The sequence below is a fragment of the Seriola dumerili genome, unplaced genomic scaffold (genome assembly GCF_002260705.1).
Source record: "Seriola dumerili isolate Sdu_G_001 unplaced genomic scaffold, Sdu_1.0 BDQW01000016.1, whole genome shotgun sequence".
NCBI classification, from domain to species: Eukaryota; Metazoa; Chordata; class Actinopteri; order Carangiformes; family Carangidae; genus Seriola; species Seriola dumerili.
The window spans coordinates 447865-466825 of record NW_019174271.1 but is presented as its reverse complement, the minus strand read 5'-3'; the positions used below and the strand labels follow the sequence as shown (position 1 = coordinate 466825).

Here is an 18961-nt window from a genome sequence, read left to right as displayed (position 1 = left end):
CTGTGTTTGTTGGAGGTGACGTTACAGCTGGTTTTTGAAAACAAGATCTAACCGGGTCAGAGGTCACTCACATTAAAACCTGTCCTCTTCCCTGAAGTGGTCAAAGTTCTGATCTCACTGCCAGCTCACACTCAGAGGTCAAAGGTCAGAGGTGAAGGAAGGAAGTGTTAGTCTGTTACCATGGAGATCTACTGTATGTTTCTGCAGACACGCAGCAGAACATCAGGGTCAATGTTGAGGATGAAGTTACTAATGAATCAATATTACAAGAATTTTAAAAGGAGAAAAGTCTGGATTACAAAACTAAAAAAAGACCATTTAATTTAGAATAATGTTAAAACTTATAATAAAGTCGTAGTTTTACAAAAAAGTCTCAAGATATTTCAAGAAAAAAGTTTTAATCTTAACAGTGATTTTATTAAAGCTGCAGTATGAAACTTTCTTCTAATAGTTTTTAGCTGAAATATGCTACAACATGACTTAATGTGGAGCCTCACTCTTCTAACCAATCAGAGGAGGACAGAATCAGGAGGCGGGAGCTCACAGCTGTCAATTAATACATGAACACACCTTTGGTCCCCTGCTCCTCTCACACTAAGGCTTCAGGTTAGTGTTCGCTGTAACAGCAGCTAGGAGCTGATCATGAGAGGAAATGATCAAGTCAGAACTTTATCTCTAAATAACAGTATTTTCAAAATATTTTTGACTTTTATTCTACAATTATGACTTCATCTTGAAATACTACAAATATTTTTGTAAAAACTTATGACTAAATAGTTAAAACTTATGCAAAAATACAACTGTTTTTGTTATATTATTTGTTTTTTGGGGTAAAACTACAACTTCATTCTCATTTTGACTCTTGTTTCTTTCACCTCTGTGTTTCCATCTAATCAAACCTTCAGTCATTTTTGTTCTAAAACCAGTAAATAAGAAAATATTAGTTCCTCTCATCCGAAGCAGCTGGAGATGTAAAAGAAGGATAAAAAGAAAGAGATAAAAGATAAAAGCAACATGAACTCAGAGGAAACACAGTGAGGAGGCTGGAGCTCAGAGACGACAGCAGAAGGCAGGTATGTCGACGGACAGGTGAGGTCAGCTATCTGCTACAGCAACACAGGACAGAACGTGAAAGGTGGAGTAGTGTGTTGAGTAAATGATGTGAAGGAGGTGCAGAGGTCAGAGGAGGGGCAGCGTCATGTGATGGGGGTGGAGGGTGGGTGGGTGGGGTGGGTTGGGGGGTGCCTCAGATCACCTGGCAGCAGCTGGCGGGGGCGGAGGTACAGAGCAGACCGTCCCTGGAGCCTCCACCGCGCTGGATGTTCACAGAGATGGTCTTCTCACAGAGAGGTAGTTGGAGCATGCCGTTTTTCAAAGTGCTCAGGTTGCTGTGAGCGTTCCTGTCGCCCGGCCCCGACCGCAGGCCGGGGGGGTTGTGCGGCGCCGTTTTGCGGTGGTGGTGCTGGGCGGAGTGGGTGCGAGGCAGGGCGGCAGTGGTGGGCAGGGTGATGGTGTCTAGGCTCGCCGAGGAGCTGATGCACATCCTCCAGGCGGACTTCTCCTGGATTTTCACACTCCCGCCTGAGAGACTGCGAGGGTCTATGATTAACTTCCCCTCACCACCTCCTCCCTCCACACCCCCTCGGCCCCCCCGCCCCCCGCGGTGGTGCTGCAGCTGCGAGCTGAGGCACAGGCTCATGAGCTTCAGACTCTCCACCAGCTCGGTGCTGCGGCTCGCCGAGCGGGCGGAGCGCGACAGAGTGCTGAGGGTGGGGTTAGTGGTGCTACTGTTGTTACAACAACTTGAGGGGCTGTCCTGTCCTTTGTTACCCCCTCCTCCTCCCCCATTCCCTCCTCCACTCCCCGCCACAACCCTCCACCTCCATTCCCACCCCCTCCAGGAGGACTCCGGTCTGGACCGGAGGAACCTCCGCCCTCTCCGGGAGGCTTCCCCTGCCCTGAGCTGCTGCCTCCCCCGTTGCCTCCCGAGCTGCCGGGGGGGCCCTCGCTGCTGTCCCGTCTGTTCCAGCCGTAACCGAAGCCCGAGTCTTTGTCCAGACGTCTCCGGTGGCTCTCTGAGTCGTCGTCGCTCGTCTCAGAGCTGGAGCACGACGACCCCCTCCCCTGGCTCTTACGCCGGTGGTAGCGCTTCTGCGTGGACCCCGGGGATGAGGAGGAGCTGGCCCCCGAGTTCAGGCTGGTGGCGTTTCCGGCCATGTTCATCTTAAGGCGGCTGAGTTTGGGCGGCAGACCCTCGTCCATGTCGAAGTCGTCGTCCGACTCCCCCTCCTCCTCAAAGATCTGGTTCAGCACCGGTGCGCTCTTCCTGGATGTGAGGCGATTGGTGACGGAGGGGGGCTTACGCCGCAAGATCACCTGGGTCGGGAGGGGAGATGGGTCCTGCTCTTCCTCCTCCTCCTCATCCTCCTCCACCCTGAGAAACAATCAGATGTTAGATTTTTATTGTAACAGGACAGAATCATAAAGCAAAACAAAGTTTTAAAGCCACTGTGTCGACCCGAGAGCAGCTGCTGTGGGTGCAGACCTGGTATCTAGAGCTGGAATGATTAGTTGATTAATCAATTAGTGGATCAAGTATTTTGATTAAGTATTTAGTTAATATTTCTTCAGCAGGTTCCCGCTTCCAAATATGAAGATGTGCTCAATATATTTCTAAATCTTCAACACATCATATTAACTTTTAATTTTTTTTATTAGACTCAACAATTAATTGTTTAATAGAGAAAATAACTGACATGAATCAATAATGTCTGTTTCATTCACTGAAAATGGACTTGAAAAATACTTAAACAGAAAAACCAACAAACAAACAAAAAACACAAAATAAGTAAAAAAACAGATCCAGACCGATCAGACCTGAACAGGCAGGTTCGCTGCTTGGCTGATCCTGAGGTGGAGGGACTGGGGGCCCTGATGGTCCCAGAACCAGAGCCAAGAGCGGGGCCCGAGGCGGCAGCACAGGCTCCCTAAAGAAATATTTTCAAAAGAACAAAATAAATTCCAACAGGTTGTTGAGGTGTCCAGTAACTATGGCAGCAGAAAGTCAAACAGAGTCAAAGTGTTGTGGTGTTAGAGGTGAAGCTCCAGGTGAGGACGCGTGTACCTGAGCCGGCAGACCCAGAGAGTCCGTCACCGTCTCCTCCCGCCGGCCCAGCTCCATCAGGCCTTTGGAGCGGTGTCCGTTCAGCAGGTTCTCGGCGCTGCGAGCCGGGGACTGGGGGCCTCCAGCATGGGAGATGGAGGACGCCGCCAAGCTGTCCTCGATGTCCTGGTGCATGTCCACTCTGGTGGGCCAGGACTGCCTGTGGAGACCAGAAACATAACAGGTAGAGGGGGGAGGGGGGCCTTTTACTTCACTGCTTTAAACACAAGATTTAGCTTCATCAGTCTATTCCTCATCATGTAACTGGTTATCAGCTGGTATATATGAAGAGACCAGTTTAGAACACGTGTGATGGCCTCCGCAGCATGTCTCAGCACTCTAACAGGTGAACCACCGGGGCCAGAGACAGACTATAGCTCTTCTTTAGTCCCTCACACAGAGCATCTGTGTCTCCGTCTATGTGTGTGTGTGTGTGCACATGCAAATGAGTTCATGATTGAACAAAAACCCAAACTCATTTAGCTGCTTTAGTGCCACAGTATGGTGTTTAACCAAGCAGCTGTAGCCAGTTTTTAACATCACATGGAACACGTTGAGTGATGGCTTCTCAGAAAACACACTGCAGCTCAAGACTCGGGCCGACAGGAGGCTGGGTCACCCGAAAGTCCCACAGCAGCACCATCAACAAGGCACCGGCTCCAACAAGCTTCAGAAACATCAGCCTAAATGTACACTGCCGAAACCAATGCAGGGTGGCAAACACCAACTTGATCATTCTGGGGTGTCGTGAATCAGAAAGGTTAAGGGTCACTGATTTAGAGCACAGAATAACATCCAGTCCCGTCTACTTACTGGTAAGATGAATGCTGTTTACTAACTGATAATCAATGATGTAGTATGATACAGTTTTTGGGATCCAGCTGGTTCTGCTGTGAATGATGCTGGTATGTGCTAACACTGACAGGTGCCTGGTTGATGGGGGCAGGTTTTGTCAGACACATAGCTGATCTGAATCTCTGTGTAGAGCAGAGCAGGAATGTGGAGGGAACTGAGCCAGTGTTTCACACCACAGCTGCCTCACTCCTTTCTTCCTTATTTGTTCCTCTCCTCCGTCGCTCTTCCTTTTATAACTGTTCATCACCGTCCTCCTCCTTTAAAGAGGAACAATGTTGGCAAGGAAGCAAAGGAGAACCACTTAGACAGCTAAAGGATGAACTGGGATATATGATCTTCACTCAGCTCACCGGGGGAAGTGGAAGAATGTAAAACCTCAGTCAGTTAGAATAATGATGGAAAATCTAAAACACAGTGCAGAATCTGTTCAGAGTTCAGACTCTGTCCCTGGAGCCCAGCAGGTGGAGGCTGCAGGTGGGGGCTCAGTCCACACACAAATGGAAAAGAAACCTTTGGAGAACTGACCCAGTCTGAAGTAACTGTGGCTGGAGCGAGGCAGTGGAGCGACACAGGTCCATTTACCCTCTATACTCAGCTCATACTATGACTCAGTCATTATGATGATGAGTTGTGATAGGTCTTACTCGCACTCTTCACTAGATCATAAAAAAACAGCAGGGGAGGGGGGTCGCTCCTCTGGATCAAATAGAAGCTGCGGCATCTTGTTATTGCTCCGACAGTTTTTCTTCTTTACCTGAACTGGGCCTTGATGTTGCTGGGGCTGGACGAGCGGGTCTGGACCTCCTTCTCCTGCTTCTCCCTCAGGATCCTCTCTGCCAGCAGGTAGTAGGTGGCTGTGATGTGGTTGTACTTGTTGGTCTCCAGGGCTCTGAAACAACACAGACACATTAGAAACATATTATATAGAAAACAAGACATAAGAGAAGAGGATGAACAGTAACAGATGGGCAGTGGCAATCCTGGACTATGGGGGGGCCCCAGACAAAGAAGCCCACTGAAGAAGCCCACACCACCACATCACATGCAGGTTATCCATAGTCACTAGCTAAAACATATAATCAGGGGACCCACTTAAGGGGATTTTGAGGCAGCGGCAGTGCACTGTAATTGTCTTTGCAAAATTTACCCCTTTTAGGCTTGGCGGGCCCAAACATTTGCCTGGTTGCCTCTGCAGATAAGTGTTGATGTCTACATTAGACATAATCCAAAATAAATTAAACAATTCCACGATTTATGTGAAGGTGTGTGGTTGAATTTGCTCATTTTGTTCATCTGCGTTAAGAGGAAACTAACAGTTATTTTCTCTACGAATCGTTTTGTTTATAAAATGAAATAGAAAACAGACAAATGTTAGATTTTCCCACATCATTAGAGGACGTCTTAAAATGTCTGGTTTTGTCCAAAACCAAAAGATTTTCAGTCTTCTGTCATATTCAAAAACGCTGTGAATTCACCAACCAACAAATCTGTGACTTTCAAACATTTACTAGAGTATCAAAATGGTTTCAGATCAATTTTCTGTTGATCAACTAATCAATAAACAAATTGAAAGGAAGTGGAAAAAGGAAGTTTTCAGGACAACAGCAGACTGCTCAGGACTGAGTAAGAATGGATTCATCCTGAGGGAAAAACTGATCTATGTATGAAATCATGTAAAGCCTCAACTTGTACCTTATGTTATCTCATCTCTGAGAGAAGAGAGATAGAAGAAGAGAGAAAACTCTGCAGCAACACAAACAACAAAACAACAGTGAAGCTGAAAAGCCAGACTGTGGTTGAGCTTCCTCCACAGACAATAACACAACACTGTGTCAGTGTGTCGTCAGGTTCAGGTCTGTCTCTCAGGGTCCATCAGATGAACTGAACAGACCTGCGGACGGGCCAGGAGACATAAACATCCAAAGCAGGAAAACACCTCTGTGATGACTGATGTGGTTTTGAGGCATCCTGTCCTAGTACATGATATCAGTGAGAACCTGCTGACCTCTGTGACTCAGACCTGATGTGTGAAGTCTGTTCTGAGGGAAGAACATTGTGCAGCTGGTAGGATCACAGCTGAGGCTGCACATTAATGAAACTAATGCAGCCAACAACTGTAAACACAGAGAGTGACAGCATTCGTCCTCTGTACATATGCTTGTACTCAGTGCCTGAGGCTCACAGGTAATCTCCACACTGTTACAGACACACCTCAGAGCCTCAGGGTCAGAGCTGCAGAGATATTTATCAGTCATAATATGTGGTATTCTCATCAAATCACTGAGTATAATTCTCTTTATTTGTACATGTGGTGACCAGTGCTGGACAGTTAAAGTAATAAGATACTTTTCTCAGTGTAGTAAATTCAGTGTACGGGATTACAACAACGACATTTGTTACTCAGCTGACATTTGGGGGTTTGATGGAGGTTAATGTCAGTTTGATCTCTGTGCTCGATGGGCAGACTGGGCAGACTGGGCAGACTGGTCTGGGATGTGGCTGAGGTGTGGGGCAGGTGGTACGTCTTCTACCAGAAGAGGAGAAAGGCAACTCCAGCTAATACCTAGTCGTCTTACTGTTCTTGGCCACAGTTACATTAACATTCAGGGGTCACCTCTCTGTTAGAGGTGGAGGGTGTGTAGCCACACTGCTGAGGGCGGGACTTCTGGAGAGTCAGTCACAACAGTCACAAGTAACACAAGTAATGTTAAGAGTTGCTGAGTAATTATTCAAGTAATACAATTAATTTGTTTACTTTAATGAGTAGTTAATTACAGTTTTGGAGTAACTTGCCGGACTCCGGTGGTGACAGTTGAACAGAGCAGAGTCTCTCTCTCTCTCTGCACCAGGTGTTTGGTAAATCATAAACCTCTGTGTTATGATATGTTGATGAGACTCTGTTGTTTCAGAGTTAAATATTACTAATCTTACACTACACTTTTGTTAAATTGAACTATATAATAAAAGTGAAAATGGAGATGGAGGGCATGATGTACATTTTAAAACAGTGCTTTTTATTTACCTGAATTGTGAGAAAAGATGGTGTTGTGGTTGAATCAGGCTCATGTCATACATTCTCATTTTCTCCCATTTCTCATTTAAATCATATTTTAATAGGAAACATCTTTGTGTTGTTGTGATCTGCATCTGTTTAATTTGCTGTTGTTTACCTTGAGTCATTGCCATATTTTCTTTCTTGTGCACACTGAAATGCACATAAATAAAATGGTTTAAGGAAATGCACTTAATATTGTTTGTGCCTGTTATTATTTGAGGCTTCCATTTTTGAAAACCTGCTCTTACTTGAAAACTAATAGTATTAACAGCATCAGGCTGTTACATGATACAGTGTAAGTTATCAGACCAAACCACCGCTTTTTTTTAATCATTACATAATGTTCATACAACATATGAAATGAACAGAATTTTATTTATAAATACAAAAAAAGCTGTGTTACTTGTTAAAATCAGAAATAAAAGACGTGTGTCAGGCTGAGACATTTAATATCTGGATTTACTGAGAATAAACTCAGATTAAATTCTCAGGAAACTAAACCGTGATTAGAAAATAGAAAAGCAGAAACTGCAGCTGAACTGTGTCTTCCTTCAGAAATGTGTCTTAATACATGAGGTACAGCTTCATTTCATCACATGGGGCAGAACTGACTGACTGACAGGCCTAAAGTATGAGAACCAATCAAACTCCTGCTCTGTAGCTGAGTGAGTGAGAACCATCAGACCTGGAGACACAGCTCTCTGTAGCACACAGTCTGTGAAAGCTGAGCAAGGTCTCTGCTGTATTACACTTGAGCGTAAAGTGAGCCACTGTACCAGACAGGAGAGCACAGAGTGTAGTGTAGGGGCGGGTCTGAATTAGCGTTCACTCTCATTTACTTGTCTCATTGTAGACACAGTTATTGCTAGTGTTTTCCCGCTGGTCTAAGTCGCCAGCTCTAATCAGCTATATTGAATGAGATGTCATCAGCTCAGGAGATTAAAAGGCACTGAGACAAACTGAGTAAAATATAATCCGTGAAAATACTGACACGACTGTAACTGTACTGACAGGTGCATTGCAGGTATATTGACCTATATTGCTTAGGCAGAATGAGTATGACACTGTATATCTAACGGCTCATGAGCTTTGTGGCTAACTAATTTACAACAGATAAACTGTGAGCATGTGTTTTATAGTGGCTGTGAGGGTTATACTGAGGAGGGAGCTGCTGTTCATTTTACTGACTCTTTCAAAAACTAAAATAAAGAAAAAAAAAAGTTTTTCAGTGAGCAACAGACCACATCACCTAACTACTGAGACCTCAGAGGATTACTACAGCAAAAACAGACATGGCCCACGTGACTGCAGTCAGACATTTTTAAGTTACACGCAAGGAGAAATAAGGGGGCGTGGTTTATTATCATTAAGTAGTGTGAAAATGATCCCCTCACCATGAAGACACAGACGACATATATTTATATTATATATAATATTATATTTTTCTGCTCTCTCTCTCTCACACGGCGCAAACAGCGCGGCAGAAGCTGCGCCGGACACTATGAAAGAGTATTAGGGCCATTGATGAGAAAAAATATGAGAGGAGGAAGATTTTGTTTTCCATCATGCACTTCTTGAAAAATGTTGAAACGTCGAGAAAAAAGTAAAGATAACTGAAGCTCACAGGAGTTGACGACATCACAGTTCAAAGCACTTCACTCTAAGTCTTGTTTAACCGATGTTATTTTGTGATTATTATGTTTTATTGCGCACAGTGAGATCAGTCACAAACATGTGAAGGATTACTTCATGTGTAAGGGTTGTCTGATCATTAGTAGACAGAGCTTTTTCATATCTTTTGTCATTGTAGCTGATAAATACTCAATGCTAAATCTGGACTTATTGACCATGCCAGTGTCATTTAGATTTTCTGGATCTAATCGACTATTCGATAAGATTGTCGACAGAAACATAGTCATTAGTGGCAGCCCTAATTGAAACTCTTCATTTTGACCTCAACTACACACCTGTAAAGTCTCATGACTGTATCTTTCTATGACACTTTTATACTGACAAATCAGTCCACGACATACTGGCTGTGCTCTGGTGTGCACTTCATGGGTGTGTGTATTGGTTCTGTAGAGGAAGACCAAGGTGAGCTGTGAAACAAAGTGTCACACTGAAATCAGCAGCTGTTCTCTTTCTGATTCCTCTAATGTTCCCCTGCAGCTCCTCTTCCCTCCCTCAGCATGGAGCAGCACAGGAATTCTCCTGCAGCTGCAGGGTGGAGAGTCAGTGTCTTTCACTTTAACCGCAGCCGTCTATTAGTGTCAGTGTGTGTGATGTGGCTCCTCACACACAAGGACAGTGAAGTGAGACAGAAACAGGTTGACCCACATTCTATGGAGGCACAAAATGGAGCAGTGTGACTGCTGTCAGTGTAATTACATGATGCTGCAGCTGTGAGTCCAGTTCTCACTGATTAATGATTGTGGCTCAACATTATTCACAGCTGATTTACTAATATATATATATAATCTCCTGTTTCTATTCATCAAACAATAAATGCGCTGTGACCCGACATCATAGGAGAATTTATACGATTTCTTTTAGATGTTCAACAACTACAGAGACATGAAGCAGCTTCATGGTCGGTCTACCTGCTGTGATCGGTGCCAGAGATGGAACGCAAGTAAAAGTTATTGCACCATCACAAGAGGAGGAGGTAATTGTAAACAGGAAAACAAAATCACACCATCAACACACAGGTTGTATTGATGCTGCCTGTACAGTTGTAAACATTGTTGTTCAGTGTTCAGGATCTTCACACGAGTCATGGATCTTAATGGAGAGTGACCTGATCAGCTGTTTGAAAGGCTCATATTCCAGCTGGATGTCACCTGGTGGGACAGAGGAAATGTTCACACCTCAACCCACAGCTGGGACCACAGCTACATTACAACAGGTACAGCTACAACCGACTGTGGCTAACAGGTTGTCAGTTAGCTTTAGTTAGGTTGTCTAGGACAGGTTAGTTTTAATTTTTTCTTTTCCATTGAGAGAATTGAATGTAAGTTTTTACAGTAAAATTAAATTCTCCCGTGTCGACACAAACCTGATCATACAGATGCATTTTGGAGAATGCACTGCTTTACTGAACAGCACCTGATCTGTTATTATTTAATGTGTATTCATTTATTTCTCAGTGTTTTTTATTATTACTGCAGGATGTTGAACATGCGTTTTTCAGCTGCACAGATGGTCTTTCATCAACCAATCACTGTGGTTCCTGCAAGCGAGCTCATCCATGAAAACTGACATCAGCCATAGCAACAGAGTCGCACTCTTAGCTGAGGACTTTTCACTTTTCCTTAGTGAAAGTTGGTCTCAGCAGCTTTGTGAATAGGGCTTAGGAGAAAACTTTTAGTTAGAAACTTTTGGCATCACTTAGCAATACTCTTAGTAGTAAGATAAAATGCTTTGTGAATACGGGCCCAGAACCAGATGGAGGCTTCATGAAGACCAGCACAGTCTCCAGACTTGAACCCCATGGAGCTAGCTTGGGATGAACTGGACACTTTCTTAACCACATTTCCTTCCATTGTAGAGAGAATGACAGAGAGAGTTCAGCTGCAGGAGTCAAACATTCAGATTCAATGATTCGCTGTTTGTAAAAGAGTATGACATGCAGCAAAGGGGCACAGGTTGTACTGCTGTGGTTAGGACTAATCCTTCACGGTACATGCTCTACCAGGTGAGCCACCAGGGTGCTGCAGCAGTTTTAAACTTTTGACTGGTAGTTTAAACTGATGATAACTGTTAAAAATATTGACATTAATTCATTCTAAATTTAATTGCCCTTTAGATAACTTAATAAACTACATGTAAGTTGTTGGTAAAAAGGTCAAACAAAAAAGAGTTTTAATCTCATCACGTCTACATTTTATAAATGACGGGGTCGTAACAGTCAAACAAGCTGTGGATTTCACTCTTGCCCAGATTCAGAGGACACAACCAGAAACTCCTCAACAGCTCTTAGTATCAATGTGTGTTGGTAACTTCTTACTTCATATGATCTCTTGGTTAATATGTCCATAAACTGGACCAATGGAAACACCTCTGCATTTGTTCATTAGCACCAAATTTTCTCATGCTAGAGCCCAGTCCCAAATCCCTAGATTTACTCTGTGATGTGAACTGAATATTTCTACTCAATACTTTGTGATTGTTGAGGCAAAGCTGTAAGATCACATCCAATAACCCACTGTGCAGTGTTTTAACACTCACACTCATGGACTTCCTGAATGTGGTGTAACCTGACAAACTGAATGTTCTCAGTTTGAAACTGGTGTTTTTGTGATTATTTTGGATGCTGGATGTTTTGATACAGAATTATATGGACATACTGCAGTTTGGGAATGTTGACTGTGACATTTTACACAGACTGAATAATCATGCGTTCTACTAATGTATTCATCAATAGACTAAATCCTATGTGGCAGGAAAACATGTTACACATCATTTCCAGTAACAAGAATATTAAAGTTTTAAATGTGGGTAAGTGTTGTATTTGTAGAATATCCTAGCCCCATGCTAACAACCTATAGATACTAAAGGACAAATGATTAGGTAAAAACAGACTGATTATTAGTAACTACTCTGACCCAGCCCTGCTGCATTTACCATTAACCCTGCTTTAAAAGAGAACGTCTTACATCATAAGGATTTAAAAATGTTAGAATGCCACGCTGTGTTCAAAAGCAAGTATAATATACAGTAAGTATAAAATCAAGCCTATATGGGAGCAGTGTTAGAGAGCAATGCCAACTTCTGCATGTTTCCAGCTTTAGTGCAGCACAGTGTCTGTACAGTAGAGAGGAAGTGAGGCCTGCAGCTACTTACTCGACTATGGCTTCTCGGTCAGCAATATCTCCCAGCACCATGCGCTGGATGATGCTGTTGTGTTCCTCTTCGGACAGGTTCTTGTGGGAGACCAGGGGAGTGTTGTATTTGGTGGCTGGGGATGGGTCAACCCCCTGCAGCCAAGTGTGTGTCTCGATTTCATCCAGGGATGCTCGCTGCTTGGGGTCCCTTTGAAGCATCCGGTCTATAAGACTGGAGAGGGGAGGGGAGGGAGAGAAAGGGAGGGAGAGAGAGAGCACATACTTTAACTAAATCTGAGTTTTAACTTCACAGAATTCATGTAAAAATATCAGTTTTATTGATGTGTGATGGAGGGATGTGGTCTCCATCTGACCAGCTGGCCATTTGGTTCTGGTTGTTGCTGATTTATTTTGGCAGCCTGAGTAATGAGACTTGAGCATTTGTCCTGCTTTAGAGTGGGAACAGGAGTCACTTCAGAAGAAACGGGTGCTTGAAGACCCAGCAGCACCTGTTGCTGGGTTACCCATGCTGGTAAAGTGCTGGTGCTGGTTGCCCAGGTGCTAGAAAGACTCCATCTGCTCCACCGCCTGCAGCTCCAGCACTGAGGTGCGAGGCCCATCAGGACCAAACTGTCACAAGTAATGAATGACCGATCAGTCTGACTGTGACAGACGTGTGTGTGTGTGTGTGTGTGTGTGTGTGTGTGTGTGTATGAGAGTGAGTGAGAGAGAGAAGGGGGGAGGATCAGTATGTGACTGCAACAAATAAATCAATGTGCAGGAGTCTAGTTTCAGCTGGTTTCAGTCTAGTGTCAGCTGGTTTCAGTCTAGTGTCAGCTGGTTTCAGTCTAGTGTCAGCTGATTCCAGCCTAGTGTCGGCTGGTTTCAGTCTAGTGTCAGCTGGTTTCAGTCTAGTGTCAGCTGGTTTCATACTAGTGTCAGCTGGTTTCAGTCTACTGTCAGTCTAGTTTCAGTGTAGTGTCAGTTGGTTTCAGTGTAGTGTCAGCTGATTTCAGTCTACTGTCAGTCTAGTTTCAGTGTAGTGTCAGTTGGTTTCAGTCTAGTGTCAGCTGGTTTCAGTCTAGTGTCAGTCTAGTTTCACCTGGTTTCAGTCGAGTGTCAGCTGGTTTCAGTCTAGTGTCAGCTGGTTTAAGTCCAGTGTCAGCTGGTTTCAGTCTAGTGTCAGCTGGTTTAAGTCCAGTGTCAGCTGGTTTCAGTGTAGCTGGTTACAGCTGTTTATCTGTTCTCTTCTATCCTCCTCTCTATGGTCACATACACAGTATTTTAATTCAGTTGAATTCACATTAAAGCTTCTCATTTACATGTTTTTCTGTTTGAACTAGTTTGAAACAGTGACTGAAACGTGGCCGATTAAGACTACATGTTAATCAGCAGTCACTTCAAAGCTAAAAGCTGCTAAAATCCTGATTTTATAATCACAACGTCCTCTGACAACATCACCACACACATCAGTTAAAGGCAGAGAGTGTACTGTAATTTCAGCTGTATTTACTGTACAATGATCACTCAGAGAAAGTTTGGGGAGTAGTCAGTCAGTCTGTCAGTCACACACATTCATGTTTATACAAGAAATAAAACCAACAGGCCTTTAATGATAGCTAGTAGTGACATTATTTTAGACTAATAATATATACAACATATAACATATACAATGCATACATATATTTGGGGGTCACATATAACAATCCAGTCTAGACAGACCATCTGTAGACAGCGGTGACATGTTCAGACTGAAGTCCACTCTACCCCCTTTTTGACTGTTAATGCACAAACTATGTGTAAATGCTGCTGTGGAAATTGTGACTTTACTCTGAAGGATTCAGGCCATCAGATTTGTTACTGCTGCAGCTAGAACACATTCACAAAGAGGATTTGTCAGCCAAATCTAAACCACTAGGACTTCAATATCTGGTTTCTGTGTGGGGAGATTTGTACAGAAATTTTGATTTCACTACATCTGTTATTCAGGGAATCTTAGTCTCCCACTGTAACATTACAGAGGACATGTAGAACTGATCACCTTTAGTCATCAGCAACCTAAAGAAACTCAGCCCTTAAATCTTTCTGCTCTTTACTCTTCTGCCAATGTTTTCTATGTCTTTTTCTTTAATGTGTGTTCGCAATGGGAGATGCTGAGAGACAAAATACATCTTCCATATCCCTTCATGTTAGTGCTTGACTGAAGTTTTAATATATTTAACTGGTTTTTAAAATTAGTCCTTCCCCACTGAGGTTAAGATAAGTCTACATTAGATCTAACCTAGTGACGGTGGATTTAAATGTACTCTTCTGCAGCTGTGCCCAGTTACATCATCTGTCTGAATACTTTGCTTGAACTGAACAGCTCCAGTGTCCCAAACCTTTAAAGCTGACAGTTGTTTGCAGGAGGCTCTGTAAATCTGCCATCAGCCTCTCTGTGTGGACGCATTCAGTTTGAGGTGTAGCCAATATTTCAGACGTTTGCTGAAGCACAGCTGCTTTTTCAGGTGTAGTTTAACCTGTTGTGTTGGTGTCACATGGTGTGTGGAGCAGTAACAGATGGAAGCTCTGAATATGTGGGGTATAATGTAAAGTGACAGCCTGAGCTCAGGATGTGAAAGTACAGCTGGTCAGGTGGCAGCTTAAATTCCACACAAATGACACTGTTGAGAGCTGAGACTGCAGTTTAATAGGATTAGGTGGGATATGGATTCTAGTGATTCTACTGAAACTAACACAGGAAAAAAAGCATCACGCATCCAGACGTCAGCCATCTTTGTCAGTTGTATAATGAGGCACAAAGCTGAGATTGTTCATTCTGCAGATGAAAGATCGACAAAGAGGAAAAAGAAACGGTGTGAGTCAAGAAAACAGTGAAAATACAAATACTTAACTATTCTGACAAACCGTTTCCAGTGATGCAAAGAACCCACAGTCCTGCAGTCCAACTCAGACCACACATGAGGTTACGAAACAAACACTAAAAGCTAAATAAGCACCTTTACTGGTATAAGGCTTATCATGACATCTGCGCGCACAAGCACAAACGCACACACACACACACACACACAAACACACTGAAGCTGAGAAAACTGTGCAACCACCATCTAATTTTGGCTCCACTGAATAAATCTTTTTCCAATTCTATCAAATCCCCAAGTGGGTTTGTGGTGGAGTGTGAGCAGACTATGGGATGGAGGCTACAGGCTAACAGGCTGGGCCGAGAGTGCTCTGCTATCTGTCAGTCACACGGGGGATTAGTCAGAGCTCGCCAGGCTCCCTGAGGACTCCAACCGGCTCCAGCAGAAGCAGCAGCAGGGAGAGTCTGACTATCTGCACACAAATGCTGTACTGCTAAAAAATTACATTTAACATACATTTGATTTCTATATATTATAAAGTTAACATGTATAAAAAAAAAATGTAACGCACAAGACAAGTCCTCGTGCATTTCAAAACGGGAGAAGAAGTGTGTTTTTTACTGACTCTGGGAAATAATATTACAAAATTGCATGTGTGAAAGCTGTTGATCAATACTATGAATTAATTTTTACTTCACTTCCTACTCTATAATCCTCAATCCTCTTTCTTTCTTCACAAACACAGTCTTTTATCACTTTGCTATTATTAAAAACAATTCTTTTGCATTTTAATGCAAAGACAGTTGTAGCATTAAAATGCTGAATTCAACTGAACGATAGCTGGTAGCAAAGACAACAAGGACTGTAACACTTCTAATTCATTATCCACGTTCTATTTACCACTGGTAATCAAGGCTGATAGGACCCAATCAAGAGGAGAGGCGAGTGTCTGTGTCACTGTTTCCAAAGGTCTCAGTTTCTGTCCATCCAGACTACAACACAACCCCCAGAGTTTTTCTGAAAGTTAACTTAAGAAAGTTAAGTTTGGAGTAATGTTCATTTCAGTTTAATTTTATTTCAGTCCTTATTAATATTTATACATAGTCAATACACATCGGAAAAAAAACACACCAATATTGGCTGAAAAGGTGTAGGCTGAGGCTATGGCTTATTACACCTCCCCTCGCTGCATAACCTTACATGAATCGGCAAGCCTCTCACTACAGGCCAGCGTATAGTCACCCAAAACAGGAATGAGGAGAAGCAGAAACAGAATGAACTTTTCACCACTAAGATTGACACTGAACTATGTACAAACAAAACACTCAACAAGAAAATGAGAAAAAAAAGTCAATAAAAAAAACCTTTCACTGCTACATTTATGATGGCTGATCTCAGTTTTGTATTTATTTATCACGCTATTTTTAAATTTTTTTTTTTTTTTTAATTTACCAAGTGAACTACACATTCTTATTTCATAAATCACAACTCATCCACATGTTTTCCCATTTGACAGATATGCAGTTTCTTTAATATTGGTCCTTACCCTTGTTTTTTTAAATGCACTTATTCCCCTCAGTTCATACAGACTCTCTCTGATCTCAAACAGCCTCTGAATCCAGTTTGGGAGTAAGTGATTTTGTGCTTTATCTGTGCAGTTTTAAAGTCGACCAGATCATGAAATGTTAAAGCATATGAATGAATATGCTTTAAAAGCCAGGCGTCAACGCAGCAAAAGAGATGTGTTTTATGTAGTAGTGTGTATGTAGCCTGAGAGGAGCCACACTGATATCAGCCATGCTATGAAGCTGATTTGTCAGTGGACAGAGGAGACCAGACCCACTGACCCACTGTCAGAGGATGGGTCAGAGAGTCTGCATGTTTGCTGAGGTTTTATATATATATATAAAACCAACAGCTGTTTGACTTTTTAAACCATTAATAGTCAAACACTCTTCATTACCAGCGACTGGCTCCAGCCTGTGGCCCTCACTGGACTGTAGGCATTTATTAATTAGAGCATGTGCTTATTAGTATCTGAGTGTAGTTTATATGAGACCTAAACAGTCAGGAGATCTGATGTTCTGCTGTCATGTAGCTGTTCTGTTATAATTGGCTGAACCGTTCTTATTGCAGACACATAACACACTGAGTCTTCAAAGCAACAGAAAACCAACCACTGTTACACAACAAGCAGCAAAGGAAGCTTGAACTCTCAGCGTATGTGCTGCTATAACCACAACTCGCCTCTCCTACAAATGGATGCCTTGTCTCATCCCTCTCTCTCCCCTGGGACCTATAGAGCCGGAGCTTGTATAGAAGCTGAAGCCACATGAGGCTGTCTGCTCATATTCTCTCCACTATAGGTTACACAAACTCACACTGGTGTATAAAAGCTAGTCCACACATTCTCAGAGGAAGGTGCGTGTGTGTGAGATCCCACCAACCCACGAGCTGGAGAACATGTCAGTGTGTGAAAGGAACTGAGAGAGAAGAATTAGCATCAGAATAGTCCTGATGTTCTCAGTCAAACAATGGCATCAACAGGAAATGAACTGACGCTCCTCCTGATGTGTGTGAAGTAATTAGACAAAAGGAGGTTGAGGGTGTGTGGGTGGGTGTGTGTGTGTGTGTGTGTGTGTGTGTGTGTGTGTGTGTGTGTGTGTGTGTGTGTGTGCAGCCCATGTGGTTTGTACAGTAAGGACAGGAAACAGAGGAACACAGTGTTCTGCATGGTTGTGATTGGCCCAAACACAGTCGACACCAACACAATTACCACGTCACGCTGAGAGAAAAACAGGAGCTACACTGGGTTTGTTTGTCTGTATGTTGATGGGGGGGGGTGAGGGGTATGAAACAAACATATTGTTTCAAGTAATCGTTGATTTTAATTTCTACAATGACAAAAAACAAACAAAACTCAGAGGGGGGGAGCAGGGCTGAGAAAAGGAGCTGGTGAATAATTAATTAAATGAGACGTGAAAATGCATTTCGATGAGTCAACAGGGAATAGAGAGCAGAGAGGCACACACACACACACACACACACACACACACACACACACACACACAGGAATGAAAACACAGAGAAGAATATGGAAGACTGTTGATCCAGTGACATGACACACAGAGCAGACTACAACACTGTGGACCTCAAACAGCATCGAAAACCAACACAGGTACAGACTCACAGCAAACCGTGACCTTAACTAGACCAAAGTCTAAATCTGAGCCCAGAAAGAACCAGAACAACCGCTCCAAAACAGTCAAAGGTACACTAGAGTCCAGAACCCTGTCCCCCCACCTCTCCCTCTCCCCTCACCTCGGACTCTCCTTTTTTTTCTGTATAATATAAACAAAGGTCAAATACAAAGCACTCAGCTGATTAGCACAACAGCTCACCTCAGCCAGTGTTCAGCTGCCTGCCTGACTTTGGTTACACTCAGTGTAGATGGTGCCTCCAGTTCCATCTGCCAACCTTTAAACACCCACAGCTCTAAATACTGTGAAATGTCACCATCATTTAATGGTAGGTGTGAAAATGTCATACAGGTGTCAACAGATTAATGACTTGGCAACTTTATACTGGCTTAATCAGTGAGACTGTATGTTCCAGACTGTGTCTTGAAGTAAAAACTGTAAATAAGAGAAAAGAGACAGGAGTGACTTTGTGAGGTACAATCAGACAAAATCACACAGACACTGCAGTCTACTTTACTTTGCTCTACAACAGTTTCAAGTCCCCCCAGAACAGTCAGGTTGGTGTTACTGACACCCCCCCACCAGCACCAAAAAGTAAACACAGTGTTCACCCTGTCTGCTCGTCCTCTGTAACAGCTGTATCTTTAGGCTGAGTGGTGAAACATGATATAAATCAAAGCCACGTGTGAGATGTCACAATCACTTTTATTAAACCACACTGTGATCAAAATGAAATGCAAAGACATGGTCTCCTTCCCTGTTACAGCTGCAAAACTGCAAAATACCTTTTGTTGGAGCCATAAATGAGTCAAATCTAAACATACGGACATGACACATTTTTTGTGTCCTGAGGTTATCATTATCTCCATTGTACATTGTGAACAAATGATTTCTAAGAACTCGAGAATCATCATGTGTTGAAGTTTTCCTCAGTATCACAGTAAAGCAGTTATCTGTACATCCACAGGTAGACTGCAAACAGGAACTGCTAATACTGAATACAA

The 18961-nt window shown here is 43.1% G+C and overlaps 1 protein-coding gene across 1 annotated transcript in view; it reads right to left on the bottom strand.

Moving 5' to 3' along the window:
- Nucleotides 1-1246: 1246 nt before the first annotated feature.
- Nucleotides 1247-18961, bottom strand: part of snrk (SNF related kinase) — a 51631-nt gene continuing 33916 nt past the window's right edge. The window contains 6 exon segments of the mRNA XM_022750894.1: nucleotides 1247-1870; nucleotides 1873-2434; nucleotides 2878-2987; nucleotides 3125-3323; nucleotides 4773-4907; nucleotides 11916-12128. Of these exon segments, the coding sequence (XP_022606615.1) occupies nucleotides 1247-1870; nucleotides 1873-2434; nucleotides 2878-2987; nucleotides 3125-3323; nucleotides 4773-4907; nucleotides 11916-12128 (1843 nt within the window).